This window comes from Erythrolamprus reginae, chromosome 8 (genome assembly GCF_031021105.1).
Source record: "Erythrolamprus reginae isolate rEryReg1 chromosome 8, rEryReg1.hap1, whole genome shotgun sequence".
In the NCBI taxonomy this organism is placed as follows: Eukaryota; Metazoa; Chordata; class Lepidosauria; order Squamata; family Dipsadidae; genus Erythrolamprus; species Erythrolamprus reginae.
The window spans coordinates 15523567-15544639 of record NC_091957.1 but is presented as its reverse complement, the minus strand read 5'-3'; the positions used below and the strand labels follow the sequence as shown (position 1 = coordinate 15544639).

The 21073-nt window shown below is 45.4% G+C and overlaps 2 protein-coding genes across 6 annotated transcripts in view; both read left to right on the top strand.

The window, feature by feature from the left end:
* Positions 1-6055, top strand: part of CEP104 (centrosomal protein 104) — a 30971-nt gene extending 24916 nt beyond the window's left edge. For all 5 annotated transcript variants that reach the window (XM_070759014.1, XM_070759011.1, XM_070759013.1 and 2 more), the window contains 4 exons: positions 953-1091; positions 1181-1248; positions 2355-2451; positions 2595-6055. In XM_070759014.1, the coding sequence (XP_070615115.1) occupies positions 953-1091; positions 1181-1248; positions 2355-2451; positions 2595-2731 (441 nt within the window). In that variant the 3' untranslated portion in view covers positions 2732-6055. The remainder of the gene's footprint in view (positions 1-952; positions 1092-1180; positions 1249-2354; positions 2452-2594) is intronic.
* A 1676-nt stretch (positions 6056-7731) lies between these two features.
* Positions 7732-19248, top strand: LRRC47 (leucine rich repeat containing 47). The gene is made up of 7 exons (XM_070758993.1): positions 7732-8507; positions 9991-10425; positions 11007-11123; positions 13241-13356; positions 14272-14374; positions 16393-16482; positions 18048-19248. The coding sequence occupies exons 1-7, from the start codon at positions 7812-7814 to the stop codon at positions 18261-18263; spliced, it is 1773 nt and encodes a 590-aa protein (XP_070615094.1). The 5' UTR covers positions 7732-7811; the 3' UTR covers positions 18264-19248.
* Positions 19249-21073: the final 1825 nt, after the last annotated feature.

The following is a 21073-nucleotide window of genomic DNA, read 5'->3' as shown; positions in this document are numbered from 1 at the left end:
CAAGCCAGGCTAGGGATTTAGGAAGTCTGGTCAGTGACAACTAGTCGCTAACAGAGGCCTGGCCCCAAATAGTTGGGAATGCAGGTCTCGCTGCTATGGGGGGATTTAAAAGTATTTTTAAGAGTACAAGACGCACTGGAATATAAGACGCACCTTCGTTTTTGGGGAGGAAAATAGGGGAAAGAATGTGCTTACCAGGTATTCGTCTGGCTAGCATCCTTAGCCTGGTCAGCTTCAGCACATTATTTTATCCCCTGATTAAGGGCTTAAATTTATTTTCATTTTGAGAGAGTAACAATGAAAGAGCTTGCAAGCCAGTAAGAACTGTGAACATTGTTAGCACCTGGAAAGAAACAGAACAAGTAGAGCAGTGGGGGGGGGAAAACCCTGCAAAGACTTAGGGCATGGAAAACATTCTTCACAGAGAGAAATAATGAAAGAGGCTGCAAGCCGGTAAGAGCTGGGAATATCATTAGCACCTGGAAAGAAACAGTCTGAGCAAATAGAGCAATGGGGAAAAATCCCTGCAAAGACTTTAAGACTTGGAAAGCATTTTTTGCAGAGAGAAATAAAGGAGCCTGCAAGGTAAAAGCTGGAAAGATCGTTAGCAATTCAATTCAATTCAATTTATTAGATTTGTATGCCACCCCTCTCCGAAGACTCGCAACTAGTTAGCAACTAGTTAGAGCTGGGGGAAAAAGACTACATTCAGAGTATAAGACGCACCCAAATTATCAGCCGCTTTTACGGAGGAAAAGGCGTTTTATGCACCGAAAAATACAGTAATTTAATTTAATTTAACTTAATTTAATTTAATTAACTTCTGTGCCGCCCAATGGGGAACAGAGCAGATTTTACTGCCAGCCTGGGAAGACCGAGACACACACAAACACACACCCAGCAGTTTGACATCCTCCCAAGCCAAGCCTGCCTTCTCTTCCCACCTGGGCAGGTAGTGGAAATCGCCAGCCTGACCGAGCACCTGCTGACGGAGTGTGAGAAAAAGGACAACTTTGCCAAGTGTTCTCGTTGTTGCGAGGCCCTGCCGAAGGACGAGCTGGCCCGGCACGTCAAGAGCAGATCTTGCAACCGTACGTCCTTCGTTTCTGCCCCCCTGTACGGCACCTTTTTTTGCACCTGGGACCCTTCCGATGACCCCCTCCCTCTTTCCTCTCTCCAGCTGCCAAGCCTGAGAAAGTGGCCAACCGCTGCCCGTTATGCCACGAGAATTTTACGCCGGGCGAGGAGGTGAGAGCTGTGGGTGTTAAGCAGAGAGTGTGCTTCAAGAGGAATTGACGGTCAAATTGCAGGGTGTCCAGTAAACCTAGAAAACAGGGGAAAGGGAATTATCAGGGAAATCGGTGGTTCGGGAATTCATGGGGGGGGGGGGAACGGAATAAATCAGAGGTAAAAAATCAGGGGGGAAACCCCAAACTGTGTTAAAATGTTTAAAAGTCAGGGAAACATCATGCAAAATAAAAACAACGGATTGCGCTGCCTAGCACAAATAGCCAGTGCCTTCCCTCCCTGGGAGGATTATGTCATTCTTTTTCTCACCCTGAGCCAGAGTGGCGTAGTGGTTAGAGTGTCTGTCTATCTATCTATCTATCTATCTATCTATCTATCTATCTATTCTTGTCTGTTTATCTATCTATCTATCCATCCATCCATCCTTTGGAGGTGGGTAAACGAGGACCCAGATTGTTGGGGGCAAGAGGTTGAGTCTGTAAACTGCTTAAAGAGTGCTGGAAAAGCAATGTGAAGCGATAGATAAGTCTACATGCTGTTGCTATTAGTATCTATCTATTCTTGTCTATCTATTTATCTATCTATCTATCTATCCATCCATCCTTTGGAGGTGGGTAAAATGAGGACCCAGATTGTTGGGGGCAAGAGGCTGATTCTGTAAACTGCTTTAGGGAGCGCTGGAAAAGCAATGGGAAGCGGTAGATAAGTCTATATGCTGTTGCTATTAGTATCTATCTATTCTTGTCTATCTATCTATCCATCCATCCTTTGGAGGTGGGTAAAACGAGGACCCAGATTGTTGGGGGCAAGAGGCTGATTCTATAAACTGCTTAGAGAGGGATGGAAAAGCACTGTGAAGCGGTAGATAAAGTCTAAATGTTATTGCTATTTTTTTTGCTTTCGTTTTAATTCTGCCTTCGATTTGGCATCGGCCCCTGCCCCATATTTTCTCACTCTCTTCTTGTGGGAAAGTCTCCCTGCCGCCCAGTCCCCATCCTTCCCCATGGCGGTTGTGAGCCTACCGTCCGTTGCTCTTCCTCCTCTTTCTCTTCCTTGTCACTGAGCCTTTCCTTTGTCCCCTCTCCCCCCCACCCCTCCCCTTGCAGGCCTGGAAGGTGCACCTGATGGGCAAAGACGGCTGCCGCGTGAACCCCAGGCGCACGCATTCCCTGAACAAGAGCCTCCCGATGCAGACCTCCACCGGTAAAGACCCCCTCGGGTTCCCCCCCTCCCCCTCCTTCATAAACTGGGGTGCCCCTCTCCCCTTCCCCTCCTCTTCTTCAGAAGGGGTGCTAAACTCACACACACACACTTTCCTTCTTTCTTTCTTTCTTTTCAATTTCCAGGCCGGGCTGCCGGGAGCGTCCTGAACCGGTCGGTGCCGCTGGGAGCGAAGGTGCGGTCGCCCACGGTGGGGAGCAAAATCCCCACCCCTCGAGGAGGCTTGAATAAAAACACTGGCAGAACGTATGCAAAGCGATGAGGCGGCTCCCTTCTTTATCGCCCAGGGGCCACCTTTTCCTCCTCCAGCTGCAGTAGGGGGGGGGGGAAGCAGTGGCAGTCCAACTGGGGGGCACCCCTCGTTCCCTGCTAATTGCCCCCCATCCCCCCCAATTTACAATCGCTGCAGTTTGCTCTCCATGCAGAATAGCAGAAGGCACCTTGGAGGTCTTCTAGTCCAGCCCCTCTGCTCAAGCAGGAGATCCTAGACCAGAAGCTGGTCCAATCTCTCCTGTGATGGGACACCCACAGTCAGTGTTCCCTCTAATTTTTTTAGGGGGTGGGCGGAAAAGTATAGTGTCTGAGCGGCAGTCCCTTCGGGACTGGGCGGCACAGAAATAATAAACAAACAAGCAAACAAACAAATAAAAAACCCACCCTGTTTTGCCTCAGAGAATTTCAAAATAAAATACTGTACTGTGTGTCTATAACAGTGAGCTCATAATAGGGCAACTCTATCAATATCAAAATGCCACTTAAATAGTTGAGCTAGTTTCAAACTAGATTTTGATTTTCTTTCTCTCTTCCTTACTCCCATTCTTTTTCTTCCTCTTTTCCTTCCTCTCTTTTTTCTATCTGTTTCTCTCTCTTCCTCTCTCTCTCCTTCCCTCTCACTCTTTCCCTCTCGGCTTCTGGGCAGGTTTGGAAAACTCTGAGTTGATGATGATTTTTAAGTGAGCGATTGCTCACTGCTCAGCTTAGAGGGAACTATGCCCACAGTCTCTAAAGGGAAGCTGCTCCGCTGATTAATTGTTCTCATGGCCAGGAAATCCTTCTTTATGGTTGAGTTTGGGTCTCAGAATAACAGAGCTGGGAAGGGACCTTGGAGGTCTTCTAGCCCAGCCCCACTGCTCAGAGCAGGAGACCTTATATATTACCCCAGACAAATGGATGTCCGGTCTCTTCTTAAAAACCTCCAGTGATGGAGCAGCCACAGCTTGGATAACCCAAGACTGCACCGCTGAGATGGGCGGTGTATCAATTTAACGAATCTGTAAATATTCCCTGGGAGAAGGAGCTAAAACCAAAGCACAAAATAGATTAGAAGAGGCTGTTGCAGGCTCTGCTGCTTAACGGTAGGGACCTTTAAAGGGCTTTCCTCACCCTCTTCTCTTGGAAGGGTTGGCGCAGCAGCTAGAGTGCAGGCTCCTTCAGCTAACTGATTGCTGTAGTTCAGCAGTTCAAATCTCACCACCAGGTCCAGGTTGACTCAGCCTTCCAAAGTGGGTCAAATGAGGACCCAGATTGTTGGGGGTCAAGAGTCTGATTCTGTAAACTGCTTAGGGAGGGCTGTAAAAGCACATGAACCAGTATATAAGTCTAAATGCTATTGTTATTGCTAAAGCTCTGGCCAGGACCAAGCTGAACTCCTGACCTCAATTTTCTCCTTCGCTCAGACTAGCAAAATCTGGGGTGGGGGTGGTTGTTCCTTGCACGCTTGATCACTGAAGCTCTGCGGTGAAATCTTCAAAAAGAAGGGAGGAAAAAACCCCTGGTAGATTTTGGGCTTCACTCTGGCTTTTGATGTCTCCAAAGAGCGGAGTTGAGCGAGTTAATTTTTGATGCCCCAAAAGTCATCAAAAACGGAATTCATTTTGTTCAGGATTGCAGCCTACTTGGGGGGGGGGGGGGGCATTCAGAGAAAAGAACAAAGGAATTGTGTGTTTTTTTTAAAAATCCCTTTGGAAATACAGGGAAAGAACAATTGAACAAGGGAAGTAGAAAACAGTCACAAAATCCTACTTTTTTAATTAAAAAAAATCTCTTCTTGGTCTTATGCTTTCAACCCTCAATTTGAAAAGACCGGCATTGTTTTTTTCAAAACACAATGTGTCTTTTTAAAAAAACAAACAAATGGATTTGCATCTCTTCTTGAAATGTCTTAAGCAGTGGTGGGTTGATACCGGTTAGGACTGGTTTGCCTGAGCCGGTGATGGATATTTGGCCCCGTTCGCCAAACCGGTAGTGATGGCTGGCTTCCAAATAGGTCAGGAAGGCAAGAAAAAACCCCCCACTGGTCTTAGCCAAGGGCTTATCACAGGTTTCTGAAATGCACCAGTATACCAAAAAAAGGGTTTGCTTTTCTGACATGGCCAAGCCTTGTATCCTTATATCCTTTCCGTATCCTCTCTTTAATTTGCTCAGGACAGGCAAGAATCTTATTTTAAAAGACTTTAACAGAAACAAACCAGGTTGCATGAAATCAGCATTTCCCCCCCCCTCTTTATTTACTCCCTGGAGACCTCCGGCTGAGCACAATTTGGGCCGAGGGCCTCGCATAGCCACAAATAACGCGAGCACTTTCTACTATGCAGTCAATGCCCTCGATAGCTGTAGATGCAGGAATGCACCACCGTTGACACCTGAAAATGTTTTTTTATTATTATTATGTGTGTGGTTTTTTTTTTAAAAAAAATTGAACTGTAGAGAATTTCAAATGTGTTTCAGTTTCATAGAGCAGAAGATGTAAGTGAGGGCTGTTCGGATTTTAGCGCAAACTCAGCTCCACCGAGACATACTTTGAGGCTCAGCCTCGGCAGCCTGACCTTGTGTGGCTGTTGGCTGGGAATCCTGGGAGTTGGAGTCTACCCCTCCTCAAGTTTCCCAGATGCTTTAGGGCGGTGTGTCTCAATCCTTGGCAGTCATCGGCTGCTGTGCCTCGCCTTACATTAGGAGCACACGACTATGAAGTGAACCAGTTGCCACGTTTCTGAATTTTGGTCACGCAACTGGGATGTTGCAAAGTTCAAAATTGTGCAAGATGGTCGCAAGTCACTTTTTTCAGTGTCGGCGTAGCTAAACGGTCACTAAGTGAGCCATTGTAAGTCGAGAACTGGCTGTATACAGGACAGAGTGAGGCATCAGCTATCGAGTCCCAGCCCTGTCTGGGAAGGAGGGGGGTGAAGAAGGACCCTCATCGCATGCTCTCAAAACCTCTCTTCCTGGGTTGTTTTGATTGTGGCCATATTTACTATCCTCTAAGAAGGTTGTGGAAAAACGGAAATTCAAAAACGTCCTTCTCCACCATCTCCGGGCCTTGTGTAGAAATCTCTGGCCCGTCTTGAGGTCTGCAAAAGCACATTATGGGGGGGGGGCGAGGGGGGGGAGAGATTGCTTTAGATCCGCCAAAGTGGAATCCTACCTCAAAGGAATCCTTTGTGGCCCTTTTCATTCCAATTTTGTCTTAATGTAAAGAGCAAATAAACTGGATAGCAGGCCTGATTCCAGAGTACCGCAGGCGTTCTGCTACGTAGAAACATGTTACACTCCTGTTTGTACCTAAATGATAATAAAGTTTGAAATTTCAGCTGATGGGTGACTGGTCCTTTTTATACGTCTGTTTTCTGCACATCCATTTCTTCTTCCTCATTATTATTATTATTATTATTATTATCATTACTACTACTATTATTATTATCATCATCATCATTATTATTGCATCATCATTTTCAGTTCAAAAGGAAACATAGAAACATAGAAGTCTGACAGCAGAAAAAGACCTCATGGTCCATCTAGTCTGCCCTTATACTATTTTCTGTATTTTATCTTAGGATGGATATATGTTTATCCCAGGCATGTTTAAATTCAGTCATTGTGGATTTATCTACCACGTCTGCTGGAAGTTTGTTCCAAGGATCTACTACTCTTTCAGTAAAATAATATTTTCTCACGTTGCTTTTGAAACTAACTTCAGATTGTGTCCCCATTTCTTGTGTTCACTTTCCTATTAAAAACACTTCCCTCCTGGACCTTTTTTAACCCTTTAACAGATTTAAATGTTACAATCAATTTTAAAGATTTAAAATTGGTGGTCTATTAGAACAAGGAGTCATTTGGGTGGCGCACGTAAGGCCTCCACCTAGAAACCAGGGGACTGTGAGTTCTAGTGCCATTTAGACACAGAGTCGGATAGGTGATGTTGGGCCAGTCCCTCCCTTTCAGCCCCAGGAAGGAAGGAATGGCAAGCCATGAAATCTTCCTAGAAAAGGACAGCTATTGATCCAACTAGATAATGTTATCAGTGCTAGAAGGGAGTGGGGTGTGTGGAGAGAAGGAGGGTGACTGGGGCTCTTCGTGCTCTCTCAAGTGAGCCAGGGTGGTGCACTGGTTAGAGTGCAGCACTGCTGGCTTCTTCAGCTAACCACTAGCTGTAGTTCAGCAGTTCAGATCTCCCCACCAGCTCCAGGTTGACTCAGCCTTCCATCCTGCCAAGGTGGGTCAAATGAGGACACAAGTGGTTGGGGGCATGAAGCTGATTCTGTAAACTGTTTAGAGAGGGCTGGAAAAGCACCATGAAGCGGTGTATAAGTCTAAATGCTATTGCTGTTGTAGACATTTTTTGACCCAACTAGGTAACTCAGTGCTGGAAGGGAGAGGGTTGTCTGTAGAGGGGAAGAGGAGGAGGGGGACTGTGGGTCCTTGGTGGTCTTGCAGATGCCTCATGACCCAACCAAGGAACATCATCAGTGTTGGAGTAGATGAATAGAAAGAGACCATGATGGAAGGTCGGTGACCATTAGATAACCAACTTAGGGACGTTTGCCCTGGAGAAGGTCAAAGTTGGATGCTTCTTTGATGCTGCTAATCCAGGGGACTGCAAGCTGGGCAACTTTTAACACTTGGGGACTTCAACTCCCATAATTCCTCACGTTCGGCCTAATTCTGGGGGTTGGAAGTCCACAAGTCTTTAAAATGTTGCCCAATTTGGAGACTCGCTTGGCTCAACCATTGGGAAGGAGCAGCAGCAGCACCCCTGGAGGACCTGAGAAACCAACTTGGTGGGGGGAGAAATATGTATCTTAATTGAAAAGTCGTGACACTTTTTCAATCTGGGCCCCTTTAAAGTGGATGGACTTCCGCTCCCAGCATCCCCCGGGCGGGAAGTCCGCCCATCTTAAAAAACCCAGCTTGAGAAACGCCGGCTCTTAAAATGTCTCAGCGCCTGCGCAAAAAGAGGCGGCATGGGGGAGAAAAGGAAAGAGAGCAGCGTGACGTGAAGTGAAAGAGACGCGCGCGTCTCAAGACGTCATCTGCATGCGCCGGAAGCGACCGGTCGAGCAAACATGGCGGCGCCTGAGGAAGATTGGCCGGAGCTGGAGGCGGCCGCGGCGGGCGGGCGGCGGGAGCTGCGGCTGGAAGGCGGCGAGGCGCTGGAGTGGAGGGTCCGAGCGGCCGGGGGTCGCCTCCCGTCCGCGTTAGGCGAGCTGGGCGCGGCGCTCCGCTCCCTGGAGGTCCTCGGCTGCCCGGAGCTACGCGAGCCCGGCGCGGCGCTGGGCCTCCTCTCGGGCCTGCAGGCGCTGGCGCTGCCCGGCTGCGCGTTGGGCCCGGCGGGGCTCTCCCTGGCCGGAGGGCTGCTGCCCGCCGCGCTGCGCTCGCTCGACCTGTCGGAAAACGGCTTGGAGGAGCTGCCACCGCAGCTGGGCGGGCTGGAGGGACCCGAGGAGGCGGCGGGAAGGGCGGTGGCGCTGCCCGAACTGCGGGTGCTGAACCTGCGCCGCAATCGCCTGCGCGGCCTGGGCCCCGGGCTGGCCCGCTCGGCCCCCGCGCTGCTGGAGCTGCTCCTGGGTGGGAACCGGCTGCGCGCCCTCCCGGGGATGATGCTGCCCCCGCCGCCGCCTCCTCCGCCCGCCCAGGGGATTCGCCGGCCCGGCCCCCCTCCGCCGCCGCCCTCGCCTCTGCCGCTGCTGGGCCTGCTGGAGGCGTCCGGGAACGAGCTGGAGGTGCTGGGGCCGGAGGTGGCCCGCCTGGCCGGGCTGAAGGTAAGCCACACAAGGCAGGCCGAGCAAATTGCATGAATCGCGTTTCATTCAAGCACACTTACATCAGAGGGGGTGGACTAGAAGACCTCCAAGGTCCCTTCCAAATTTATTCATTTGTTTATTATTTATGTGCCACCCTCTCCAAAAAGGACTCAGGGCGGCTAACAATAGTCATAAAAATTCTAATCACGGTTGAGTTATTCAGCGGAAGGGCTTCCTTCTTGAAAGTGGCGGGTGCTCCATCACTGAAGATCTTCAAGAAGAGACTACTGGGCAGCCATTTGTCTGGAATGGCTAGATCTCCTGCTTGATCTTGGGGTTAGACTAGACCTTAGAGGTCCCTTCTAGCTCTCATTTATTTATTTTTATTTGGTCAGTCGGATTTCTATGCTGCCCTTCTCCACAGACTCGGGGGCTTACAACAAAATAATAAAATATGGTACAATATAGTGAGTGAAACCCAACCTGTCATTAAAACTAATAGTTAGAACCCCAATAGTATAAAACAGCATTCATTCAACAACCTTCACACAATCACATCCACGGCCGGAGCAAGATGTAAAACTCAGCGGCCCCAATGTCTTCCACATTATATGCAGTGGGTGACTGTGCTAGCCGAGAAACCAGGAGATGGTGGCCATCAATATCTAGTGATGAAGGGGTGGTAGTGAATAAATTCACAGAGACACACACACATCAACATAAAACAAAACATTGTTTTCAGGAAAGCAAACTTCAAATTCCCACAAACCCCCAGCACTGTGCATTTGTGTAATGATGAGAACACATCTGATTGCTACTGACTTCAGGGACCAAAGATACATAAATGTATTAGTGTCATAAAACATTCTTAAGGATGCATCTCATCCTGGGCACTCTTATTTGGAAATATTGCCATCCGTAATAGTTTGTATTTTATCCCTATGTTTGTAAGCTGCCCTGAGTCTGGAAAAAGGCAGCATAGAAATCCAAATAAATAAATAAATCTGGCAGATGGTTCAGGATAATGTAAACAAGGACAAATACGCTGAAAAACAGCTTCTACCCCAGAGTGGTAACTATATTGAATTCTACTGTATACTGCAACATTAATGCAATGTCAGGGGTTTTTAATTCAATTGTGAAGGATATGTATTTTTGTTTTATTTTTAATACTTTTTCTTATGTGTAATGTACACTGAAGATGACATTTAATTTCATTGTACAAGGCGCAATAACAATAAAGTTAATAGAACACACACACACTCTCCCATGATGGTGGCTGTGACTTCCCTACCAAGAATGTGGAAGGGGTGAATGTTCAAAGTAAACACTTTCCAAAAAAATGCCTAGCACCTCTTAGCTTCCCTCTATGTGCTTTTGCCCTGCCACCTGTTGTAGTTTTTCAGCTGTCCCGTCTGACCGAGAGGACAAGATTTCGTTCCTAGGGATTTGTTCTCTTTTCTTGGTGGAAAACAACCAGCTCTTGATTCTCTTTCTCCAGACTTTGGACGTCTCCAATAACAAGCTTTCCGAAATCCCAGCAGAGCTGGCCGACTGCCCGAAGCTGAAGGACGTCAACCTGAAAGGCAACGCCCTGAAGGACAAACGGCTGGAGAAGATGGTGAATGGCTGCCAGACCAAATCCATCTTGGAGTACCTGCGCCGGGGGAGGGGCAAGCAGGAGGGCGGCATCGACAGAGAAGAAAGCCGGAAAAAGAAGCGAGAGAAGAACAAGAAGAAAGGAGGCAGCGATGACGAACTGGAAGATGTCCAGAAGCTGCTGGTGAAAATCCTTCACATCTCCGAGAGCCCGGCACCGTTGGTGGTGAAAGCCAGCCCCAGCGCGAAAGACATCCGTCCTTACATCGTGTGTTGTGTGGTGAAAGGCATGGATTTCAGCACTGGCAACGCTCTGAAGAGGTTCCTCTCTGTTCAGGTGGGGTTCCAAAGGAGGCACTAGGCCCTTACGCAACTCTCCTACCCCTCGCAGGTAGAAAACTCTTCTCAAATGGGAGAGTCCGGCTGTTCCTGGTCAGGACCTTGGCTTGAAATGCTGTAGTTTAAAATGAAATCTGTTTTTAGTTTGATTTGATCTATAGTTAGGTTTTATCCTTTTTTAATATATGACTAGATGTGTTTTTATACAGCGAGTTACAGTGGATACTTTACCTTTTTTTTATTCAAATTTCTTTTATAAATCTTTTTTTTTACATATATAAATTATTAGATGTGTTTTTCTTTTTATATCTTCCTTTACTTTTTAATTATTTTCTCATTATTTTACCTTATTTCTCTTTTATAATAGAGCATAGTCATAGATGCCTTTAAATATTCTCTGGTTTGATCAAATACAATGTCATCTTTTTTGTTCCTATACAATGAAGACTTCTATGCTGAGCGGAGCAACGGTGGCTCCTTTATTGTTTTATGTTATGTTTGTAATGTCTGTCTTTGAAAAATTAATAAAAATATTTTTTTTTTAAATGAAATCTGTTTTTCTTTCAATCCCACAAACAGACAAAACTCCATGAGGACATTTGTGAGAAACGAACAGCGGCCACGATTGCGACTCATGACCTGCAGCTGGTGAAAGGACCACTCATCTATGAAGCTCGGGCCCCAGAGGAGTTGAAGGTGGGCTGTCCTCCAGCAGAGAGAGGGGTTTGTGGGGAGGAATGGGGTGGGGGTCCTTGGTGATCCCTGAATATAGTTGTTCCCTTGCAGACATTTCATGACCCAACTACCCTCAACTCCCACCCCCAAAACGTCACTACGGAGCCCTGCACACCAAGACAATTAGACACAAAAACAGTTTTTTCCCAAACGCCATCACTCTGCTAAACAAATAACTCCCTCAACACTGCCAAACTATTTACTAAGTCTGCACTACTATTACTACTAGTTTTTTCCCATCATTCCTATCACCCATTTCCTCCCACTTATGACTGTATGCTAGTTACTTGTATCCTTAAGATTTTTATTAATATTGATTGTTTCTTCATTGACCCCTATGACAGTCATTAAGTGTTGAACCTCAGGATTCTTGAAAAATATCTCTTTTTCTTTTATGGAGACTGAGAGCATCTGCACCAAAGACAAATTCCTTGTGTGTCCAATCACACTCGGCCAATAAAGAATTCTATTCTATTCTAGCTCATGTCTCTCAGGCTTAGCAATCCTGAGTGATATTTCATTCTAGTACCATATAAGGGAAAAGTAGAATATACGGTGAAAAGTAGAATGTATTGCCATATAAGATAAAAAGGCAGAATGTAAGCATGTTAATGAGTGTGAACTGCAACCTGATTGGGCCAGGGCATTATAAGATGCAAATCAACTTCACCATTATCCCCTTGTGGTCGTTTGCTGTTGATGGTGGTTGTTAGTTGGCTGGCTGAAGCAGTTTGCGTGTGAGTTAGATATTGAGTAGAACTGAGATAGTGGTACGAAGAAACCTGGATTGGTTGAATATCTACTTGTAAGTAAGCTGAATACAGCCAATGTAAAGTTCCTGTAAATAGAAGATATTTTTCACTGAAAACTACTGTTTTATACAAAAGTGTCCTCGTCATTTATCTGGTTCATTAAATTGCTGCGATATATTCTGATATCTCATATAGTCCTCCTACATTACTCTGCATATACAGTGGTACCTCGGTTCTCGACCACAATTCGTTCCAGAAGTGTGGTCGAGAACCGATTTGGTCGAGTACCGAATTTATTTATCCCATAGAAAATAATGGAAATGGATTTAATTGGTTCCCAGCCCCTGTTGACTCGCTGGGAACCAATTAAATCTATTTTCTTTATTTCCTATGGGATAAAAATCTGAGGAGCTCTATAGTCTAACCCAGGGGTAGGGAACGTTGGCTCTTCTATGACTTGTGGACTTCAACTCCCAGAACCCCGAGCTAATCATGCTAGCTTAGGAATTCTGGGAGTTGAAGTCCACATGTTATAGAAGAGCCAACGTTCCCTACCCCTCTCCAAACTGCAGGAAGGGTGGGGGCGGCTGCAACACCAGCAGCTTTTGGGGGCTCCTTTCCTCAGTGCTTCACGTGATGAAGGGAAGCCGCCAGAGCCATCTCAGCAGTTGCCGCCGCTCCACCGGCTTCCCTTCGTTACGTGACGTTCCCGGCGCTGCTGCTCCTCGAAGGAAAGCTGTCGCCACCGCTGCCGCCGGGAAGGAGAAAGTTGGTGCACAAGACGAAGCTCTGAGGAAAGGAGCCCCCCGAAGCTGCCGGTATTGCAGCTGCCCCCACCCTTCCTGCAGCTGGGAGAGGTTAGACTATAGAGACTGGGAGGCTGTTAAGCGGGCGGTAACATTTCGGATAACAAACAAAATTTTCTGTGGCCGTTCGGTATCCGAATTTTTGCCGAAAATTTTGTTCGGTATCCGAAATGTATGAAAACCAATGCGTTCGAGAACCGAGGTAGTATATATATCCGAACGATGTCATCAATACTAGGAGCAAAGTCCATCTCAGTTCTAGCCCTCATGATGTTTCCTTCTTGGGTTATGAATCATCTAAAGCGGTGCTTCCCAACCTTGGCATCTTGAAGAGATCTGGACTTCAACTCCCAGAATTCGGGAAGGTTGGGAAACACTGGTCTAAAGCAAAACAACCCAGTTCGGGGAGCATCAAAGACGCCAATGTTATAAATGGTTTGCCTGTTTCCTGCCCCTCAGTCTTTCTCCCCTCCCCCCCCTCTGAAGATGACCATCTTGAAACAGTTTTTCCATTTTCCAGATCATCCCCCTGGGGCGGAAGGAGGTCCAGGCCAATGAGCTCCTTCGCCAGTTGCAGGCCGAAGCTGAGGAACAGCGGAAACAGAAGAAAAGACAAAACATCTCCGGACTGTACAAGTAAGTCATGGATTCAAGGCAGAGGAGGAAAAAGTAGGGTAGAGCACGAGTTCAAGAGTTACCACATCTGTAGACTCAAACAGGGTTGCTGGCAAGGTTTCCTAAAAGAAACAAAAATATTTCGTGCTCTCTCAATTTTCACATTAATATTTTAGTTTTAAACGAAATTATTTTACTTATTTATCCTAAAATTAGCAGCAGGGTTTCTTAAGAAAAAATCCCAAGATTGTGCACACAAATAAACTCGGGTTTTAAACAAAAACAAATCCATTTTAATATATGTTTTTCCTACATTTATTAGGGTTGCCAGCAAGATTTTCTTTGTTAAAAAGTATCCAAAAATTCATGTTCAACTAAACCCAGATTCTACACAAAACACCCCAATAAATCACTTTCACACTAAATTAATTTTCATCTATTTATCTCAGAGTTCTCAATTGGGTGTCTAAAAAATAATTTGAAAATTTCACGCTCAAATCTAAGTTCTGCACAGAAGTCCCAAGGTAGCAAAATATGCTATTTTAAGTTTAAACTAAATTATTTTTACCCATTTAATACACACTCTATAATCTCGCATATAGAATAATTTAGTTTTCTGTACTTTTAAAAAAAATTTAAAAAGTAAAAACCCAGAGAGGATTTGAAAAACCCAAATTTGGGTTTAAAAACCCAGCACTGATGATCCCTTCGTGAAGACTGAAGCCTTTTGTGGCTTGAATTTGATTAAATTCTTAAATATGCAGTTTGAGCTGCCTCGGCTGCTATTTTTAGAGATAGAGTGGGAGGTTTTAATTTAATTTTATTTTTTTTAATGGTGCATCAGACTAGGGTGGTTGCTTGGGGCTTGCATTAGTTTTTATTGGACTGTCATGGCGTCCTAATAAGGTTGGACCTTCTTCCTTCCAATTTGGGCAGGTATCTTCAGTTGCTGGATGGGAAAGAGAACTACCCTTGCCTGGTCGATGCCGAAGGCGCTGTGATTTCTTTCCCTCCTATTACGAACAGCGAGAAAACAAAGGTAAGGGGCTTGGCTGAGCCGTGGGTGGGGAAGGGGCTGCGATTCCTGCACTATTAGGACCCGTTCTTCAATCTGCCCATCACGCAAATCGCGCCAGCCTTGTATAAATAAATTCCAATCAGTGAAGAAACATTGGTCCTTACAGTCAGAATGCACTGATGGCATTACGTAGTTGGGCCATAAAACGTCTGCAAGGAAACCCCCAAGCTGAGGTAGCATCATGGATCCCCCAGTCCTCCTCCCCCTCCTCTTCCTCCTGCTTTCCTCAAAGCCCCCCCCCCCCCCAGCACTGATGGTGTTACGTAGTTGGGTCCTGAAACGTCAGTGGCCAGGTACCTGGACTGTGATCACAAAGATGAGCAGTGACCTCACTGGTTGTAAATCACTTTTTGCAGGGCTTTGAATGGTCACTAAATGGGTGGTTGTGACTCTATTGGATTGAAAGTGTTATAATTAGAGTAGGGAAGATGATTCCACTGGGTTTACAGTGACTTTTTTTTTCCTAGAATAGGGTATGATGATTCTAAAAGTATTACAACTAGAATAGGGTATGATGAGTATATGGAGTACAGTAGTACCTCTAGATACGAGCTGCTCCATATGCGAGTATTCCAAGTTACGAGCCACGAGGGGAGAGAAATTTCTGTTCCAGACCTGAGCTCAAATTCGGGATACGAGCCGAGCGTCCACTAGGTGGCGCAAGAATCCTTGCTTCTCGTTATCTCGGAGGGGAAAAACAAAGTCTAAAGCCATTTGTTCCAGATACGAGTTGTTCGACATCAGTTTTCCCTCTACTTTTTTTGGGGGGTGGGCGGAAAAGTATAGTGTCTGAGCCGCAGTCCCTTCAGGACTGGGCGGCACAGAAATAATAAAGAAAGAAACAAACAAACAAACAAATAAAAAACCCACCCTGTTTTGCCTCAGAGAATTTCAAAATAAAATACTGTACTGTGTGTCTATAACAGTGAGCTCATAATAGGGCAACTCTATCAATATCAAAATGCCACTTAAATAGTTGAGCTAGTTTCAAACTAGATCTTGATTTTCTTTCTCTCTTCCTTACTCCCATTCTTTTTCTTTCTCTTTTCCTTCCTCTCTTTTTTCTATCTGTTTCTCTCTCTTCCTCTCTCTCTCCTTCCCTCTCACTCTTTCCCTCTCGGCTTCTGGGCAGGTTTGGAAAACTCTGAGTTGATGATGATTTTTAAGTGAGCGATTGCTCACTGCTCAGCTTAGAGGGAACTATGTTCGACATACAAGCTCCCTTCTGGAACGAATTAAACTCGTATCTAGAGGTACTACTGTATTCAGTGTTGTTTTTGTTCTTTCTTTTTTAATTTTTTCTTTCATTTTCTTTCCTTGTTAATTCTTTCATTTTCTTTAATTCTTATTTTTTATTTCTTATCTTTACCTATTAAAAGGAATTATTTGCAATTAGTTTTTTTTATTTGGTTTACTAATTTGGCGATATTTGGGGCATACTATTTGGCGGGTTCCCCCCCCCTATATTTTTTTAAACTATCTTTTAGCAAGGGTTGGATTTAATTTAAATACCGTTGGAGGTATTTAGAAATTTTTGCTCCTTTTCTTTTTTAATGTTCTTTTCTTTCATTTTAAAGGGCACCTATTATGGAAGAGGGTTTAAAACATACATGAAAACTGATATGGAGGAGATTTTGAGAAAATTGAAGCATTATGGCTTAATTAGATGTGATCAAGAATAGGAACAGCCTAAAATGTATATTGGCGAACAGTCTTTTTGTTATTTTATAAGAAATTGGAGTAATTATTTTTATTCAGATGTCAAATGTTAAGGAGGTAGCATTGGTTAAACTATGTATATCAAAATTGTGAAAATTAAAATTAATAGTATTTTCTTTTTTCTGAACACGTGATTGGAGAGAAAAATAAAAAAAATTATTTACCCCCCAAAAATAAATAAATGGGTGGTTGTAAATTGAGACGTTCTTCTCATAAATGCAGAAATATAAATGCTGATGTTTCCTTTTGGTCTTTGTAAGCTTGGGAAAACGACCACTGACTTACTCCTGGAAGTGACCAGCGCCAGTAGTCTCCAGCTGTGTAAAGATGTGATGGACACGCTCGTTGTGGTACGTCTTCCATCCCCCCCACCTCACATCAGGGCTGGGAACCATGGGTCTCAGGACTGTCAGGGTGCGCCTGATCCCTGGATACAACTCACAGCTGGGAACACAACAGGTGCAATTACACCTGTGGCTGGTTAACATCCAGCCTAACCAACAGGTTTACAGCTAGCCCTCAACAGCCACCTGCCAATTACAGCCGTGACTGTCGTAAAACAAGTCAAATCAGGACCAGCTTTCTTTCCAGCGGTTGCAAATGCTGCAGGCATTAAGTGAAGCCATAGTTCACAGTGGCCGTCTTGGCCAGAGCTCAGGTTTTCAGCCAAATAATGTCCTCACTCCTGGCTGCGTGACCGCAGGACACTGCAAAGAGTCAGCCGTAAAGACGGCACAATTGCCAAGCACGCAAAATGTGATCGCGGGACCACAAGGGGGGATAGAACACCAGAACCAGGTCTTAAAATACTTTGGGGGTGGGGGGGGGCTATTTATTCATTTATTGGATTTTTATACAGCCCCTCTCCGAAGACTCAGAGCGGCAACATATAAAAACAGTAAATTGGACCAAAGTACCTCTGGAACCGCCTGCTACCGCACGAATCCCAGCGACCGATAAGGTCCCACAGAGTTGGCCTTCTCTGGGTCCCGTCGACTAAACAATGTCGTTTGGCGGGCCCCAGGGGAAGAGCCTTCTCTTTGGCGGCCCTGGCCCTCTGGAACCAACTCCCCCTGGAGATTAGAACTGCCCCCACCCTTCCTGTCTTTCATAAACTACTTAAGACTCAGTTATACTGCCAGGCATGGGGGAGTTGAGACACTCTTCCCCCAGGCTATTTTTTATACTTTGTTTTATGTTTGGTATGAATGTTTGGTTTTTAAGTAATGATAGGGTTTTATATGTTGTTTATATTAGATTTATTCCACTGTTATATTGTTTTTATTGCTGTTGTGAGCCATCCCGAGTCTTCGGAGAGGGGCGGCATACGAATCAAATCAATCAATCAATCAATCAAATAAATAAATAAATAAATAGCAATAAAATTAATCCAATTAAGTTAAAATTACATGGCTATCTAAAATCCCTAATTGTACTGCTCAAAAAATATATAAAGGAAACCCTCAAATAACCCATCGTAGATCTGAGTGAATGAAATATTCTCATTGAATACTTTGTTCTGTACAAAGTTGGATGTGCACAACAGCCTGTGACATTGACTGTCCATCAGGGTTGCTTCCTAAGTGGACAGTTTGATTTCACAGAAGTTTGATTTACTTGGAGTTATATTGTGTTGCTTAAGTGTTCCCTTTATTATTTTTTTTGAGCAGTGTATATTAAAATCAATCACACCGATTCGTGCAGCAATCATACAGTCATTCGTTGTGCCAGGGTTGTGGTTTGTCGTAACTAAATGACTGTCTGCAGTTCCCATGAACTCTCGATTGTCGTGGAGCCCAAAACCAATCACAGTGCTCAGACCGCCACCTGGGTTTGATCCGGTTCTTTTCAGGAAGCTAAAAATAATATTTTTGTGTCTGTGTGTCATCGTTATTATTGTTTATATGAATTTCAGAAAATGGCCGAGATGAACAGGCTGACAGCTGCCGTCCACAAAGACGGGGACGCGGGCTCGGATCACGAAATCCTCCAGCCCGAAGAAGGCGGCCCCACCAACACAGCCCCTCTGATCCTGCAGCAGGTCCGGGTGGTGGACGCCGAAGGGAGCCTCAGGGTCCTCTACCCCTCCAAGACGGATCTCCGCTCCTCCCTCCTCACCGTCCTTCATTAAGCGCCATTTTCCCCCCTCCCGCGATGCCATGCGGGACTTTTTTGTAAAGAGGTTTTTTGGGGGGGTGAGGGGCTTCCCGGTCCTGGGCTCGTTCGGAAACAGGAGCCATTTTAACCCGCATGAATTTGAGGTCTCAAAAGAGACTCGGACGTTCAGTTTGGTTTAATCCCCCCTGGTTTAATCTTTTGCCGATGAAGTTATTTTGGCCAACGTGATGTCTCCCTGACTGTGGATATAATTTTGCTGTGCTGTGTGACTGCCCCCCACCCCAAGTGGCAAAGAGGCAGGTTGGGGGTCTCCTCAAGGGGAAAATACTGGGGGGGCAGCGTTTCCCTGACCGGTTCTTCCCTGGAATGTGGATTCTCCCAGAGAATGGGGGTGGTGGCTGCGACCGCCCCAGCTCGGCCCTCAGACTTTGGGGTGGGGGATCCCCAAATGGCCCCCACCTCCCTCCCAGCTGTGGGGTGCTTGGTGGCGTTTTAAACTTGGTGTCCTCTTGCAGACGTTTCGTGACCCAGCTGGTGCTAGAAGGGAAAGGTGTTTGTGGAGGGGGCAGGAGGAAGACCGGGAGGGTCCTTGGTGCTCTGTTTTTCTTGGGACATCTCATGACCCAGCTAGGTAACAGCATCAGTTCTAGAAGGCAGTGGGGGTTCTCCTTTCTAGCAATGATGTTACCTAGTTGGAACAAAAAAAATTCAGGAAGCACCAAGGATACCACCCCCTAAATTCAACCCCAGTCTATAAACACCCTCTTCCTTGGGCGACGGGCAGCGAATGCTCCATCCCTCAATCCTGGTTGTGGAGAAATAACCCTGCTCCTTAAGCAAGCACAACGCGGTTTTTGAAAATCCAAATTTCCCTCTAAGAATACACTTCCGAATGTACGGCGTTGGACTAGCAATTTTACTGAAAATTTAAATCTTTTGGGGCATCAATAATCCACCCCCCACCCGCCAAAAACAGGAATAAAAATGTTCAAAATCTCGGCTTTGATGTGTTTTGTTCTACGGAATCCCGCTGGGCTCAAGAGAAGTCGCCACTCGGCTCTTAAAACGCCATTTTCACTCTGGGACCATTAGATTGAGCCTGGGGGAGGGGCTGTCATGGGGGGGGACAGGGATTGCATTGCCCAGATCCCCCCCCCGAGTCTGCAGTACCCACAGCGGCCAAAGGGGGGCGCTGTGATATTGCCTTTAATAAATAAGAGGGAAAACTTTTTTTTTAGGACATAGGACATACCGCCCCCTGGTGGAGGACTTGGGTGTTGCAGGCTAAATAGGGAACCAGGACAAAGCATTGACAATCTATAGCACACGATCATTATACAGTACTACAGTATATTCCTTCTGCCCATTGTGACTGCAGCAATTGGGCGATCCACCAGGGGGCAGGCCAGCTGACTTTCTGTCTTGGCGAAAGCACTTTTCCCTCCAGACACTTCAGGAAAGCTTCCGGGAAGCAAAAAAAAAAAAAAAAGTACGGACATTGTGCTGTTTTTTTGCATTCTGGACACTTCTGGGAAGCTTCCCGGAAGCCCTGGAGTAACAAAACCAGCACAATGGGCTCACCGGATAGGCTTGCCCCATAAAGGCCGATTCAGAGGTGGGCCTGTAGCACAATGGTTAATCTCCTGCCTTGTATGCAACCTGCTACAGGTTCAAATCCTGGTAAGGTCCAAATCCCTTCCGTTTCCCTTATCACAAAAAATACATATAAAATAATTACATAACAAACGCACCTTTGTAAAAGGAAACATAATATTCAAATATATATATATTATTTAGACCAATATATAGAAATCTATATATAAAACTCACTTTTGCAAAAGGAGACATACATAGGGGATGAATAGAAAATAATAGTTTTATGGGACTTCAACTAGAACTGGAACACCCTTTTCGTTTTTAACTGTTTATATCTGTTAAATTTAATAAATAATAATATAAATCTAATAAATAAAATAAATATCCTTTTTTTAAAGTTTGCTGGGTCTCCTGGATACTTGTAGAGCAAAACAGCAGATCATAAAAATAATAAAAAATGTTTTGCTTAAAAACATTACAGTACACCCATATGCTGGGTGTAATTGCCCCAGAAAACCACCAGGGGGCCGCCTTCAAGAGCTGCAATAGCCCAGAAGAGCCACAGGAGGGCAGCCATCCTTTTGTAATCCTAGCTAGTTGGTCCCTCCAGCAGGGAAGGCAGAAGTCTTGGGAAGCTGCAATTGCAATTGGATAATTTATTTTTAATTTGGAGGCCAGGCGGGGAAGCTACAAAGGGAAAGGCAGACAATTATGGGATGGCAAAAGAGAGCGAGCTACTACAATAAAAAAACTGAGGATTGCAAAGCAACTGAATAAACCTTAAAGCAGAGGTCTTCAAACTTGGCAGCTTTAAAACTGGTGGACTTCAACTCCCAGAATTCTGGGAGGACTTTTAAGACTCGACTTCAACTCCCAGAATTCTGGAGGAACCTTTAAGACTGGTGGACTTCAACTCCCAGAATTCTGGGAGAACTTGTGGAGTCCACAAGTCTTAAAAATTGCCACGTTTGAAGCCCCCTGCCTTAAAGGAAGAAGAATCGGGGGCAAACTCACTAGGATTTCTCAATTTTAATTACGTTGTGTGACTCTGTTGCAAAGAAAGAGAGGAGGGGGGAGCCTTCCAGACGGAGTGGGGCAGGGGTTTCCAAACATGGCAGCTTCTAAGATTGCAACCTGGGAGTTTAGTTTAGTTTAGTTTTATTGGATTTATATGCCGCCCCTCCCCGAAAACTCGGGGCGGCTAACAACAATCATGAAAATATACAA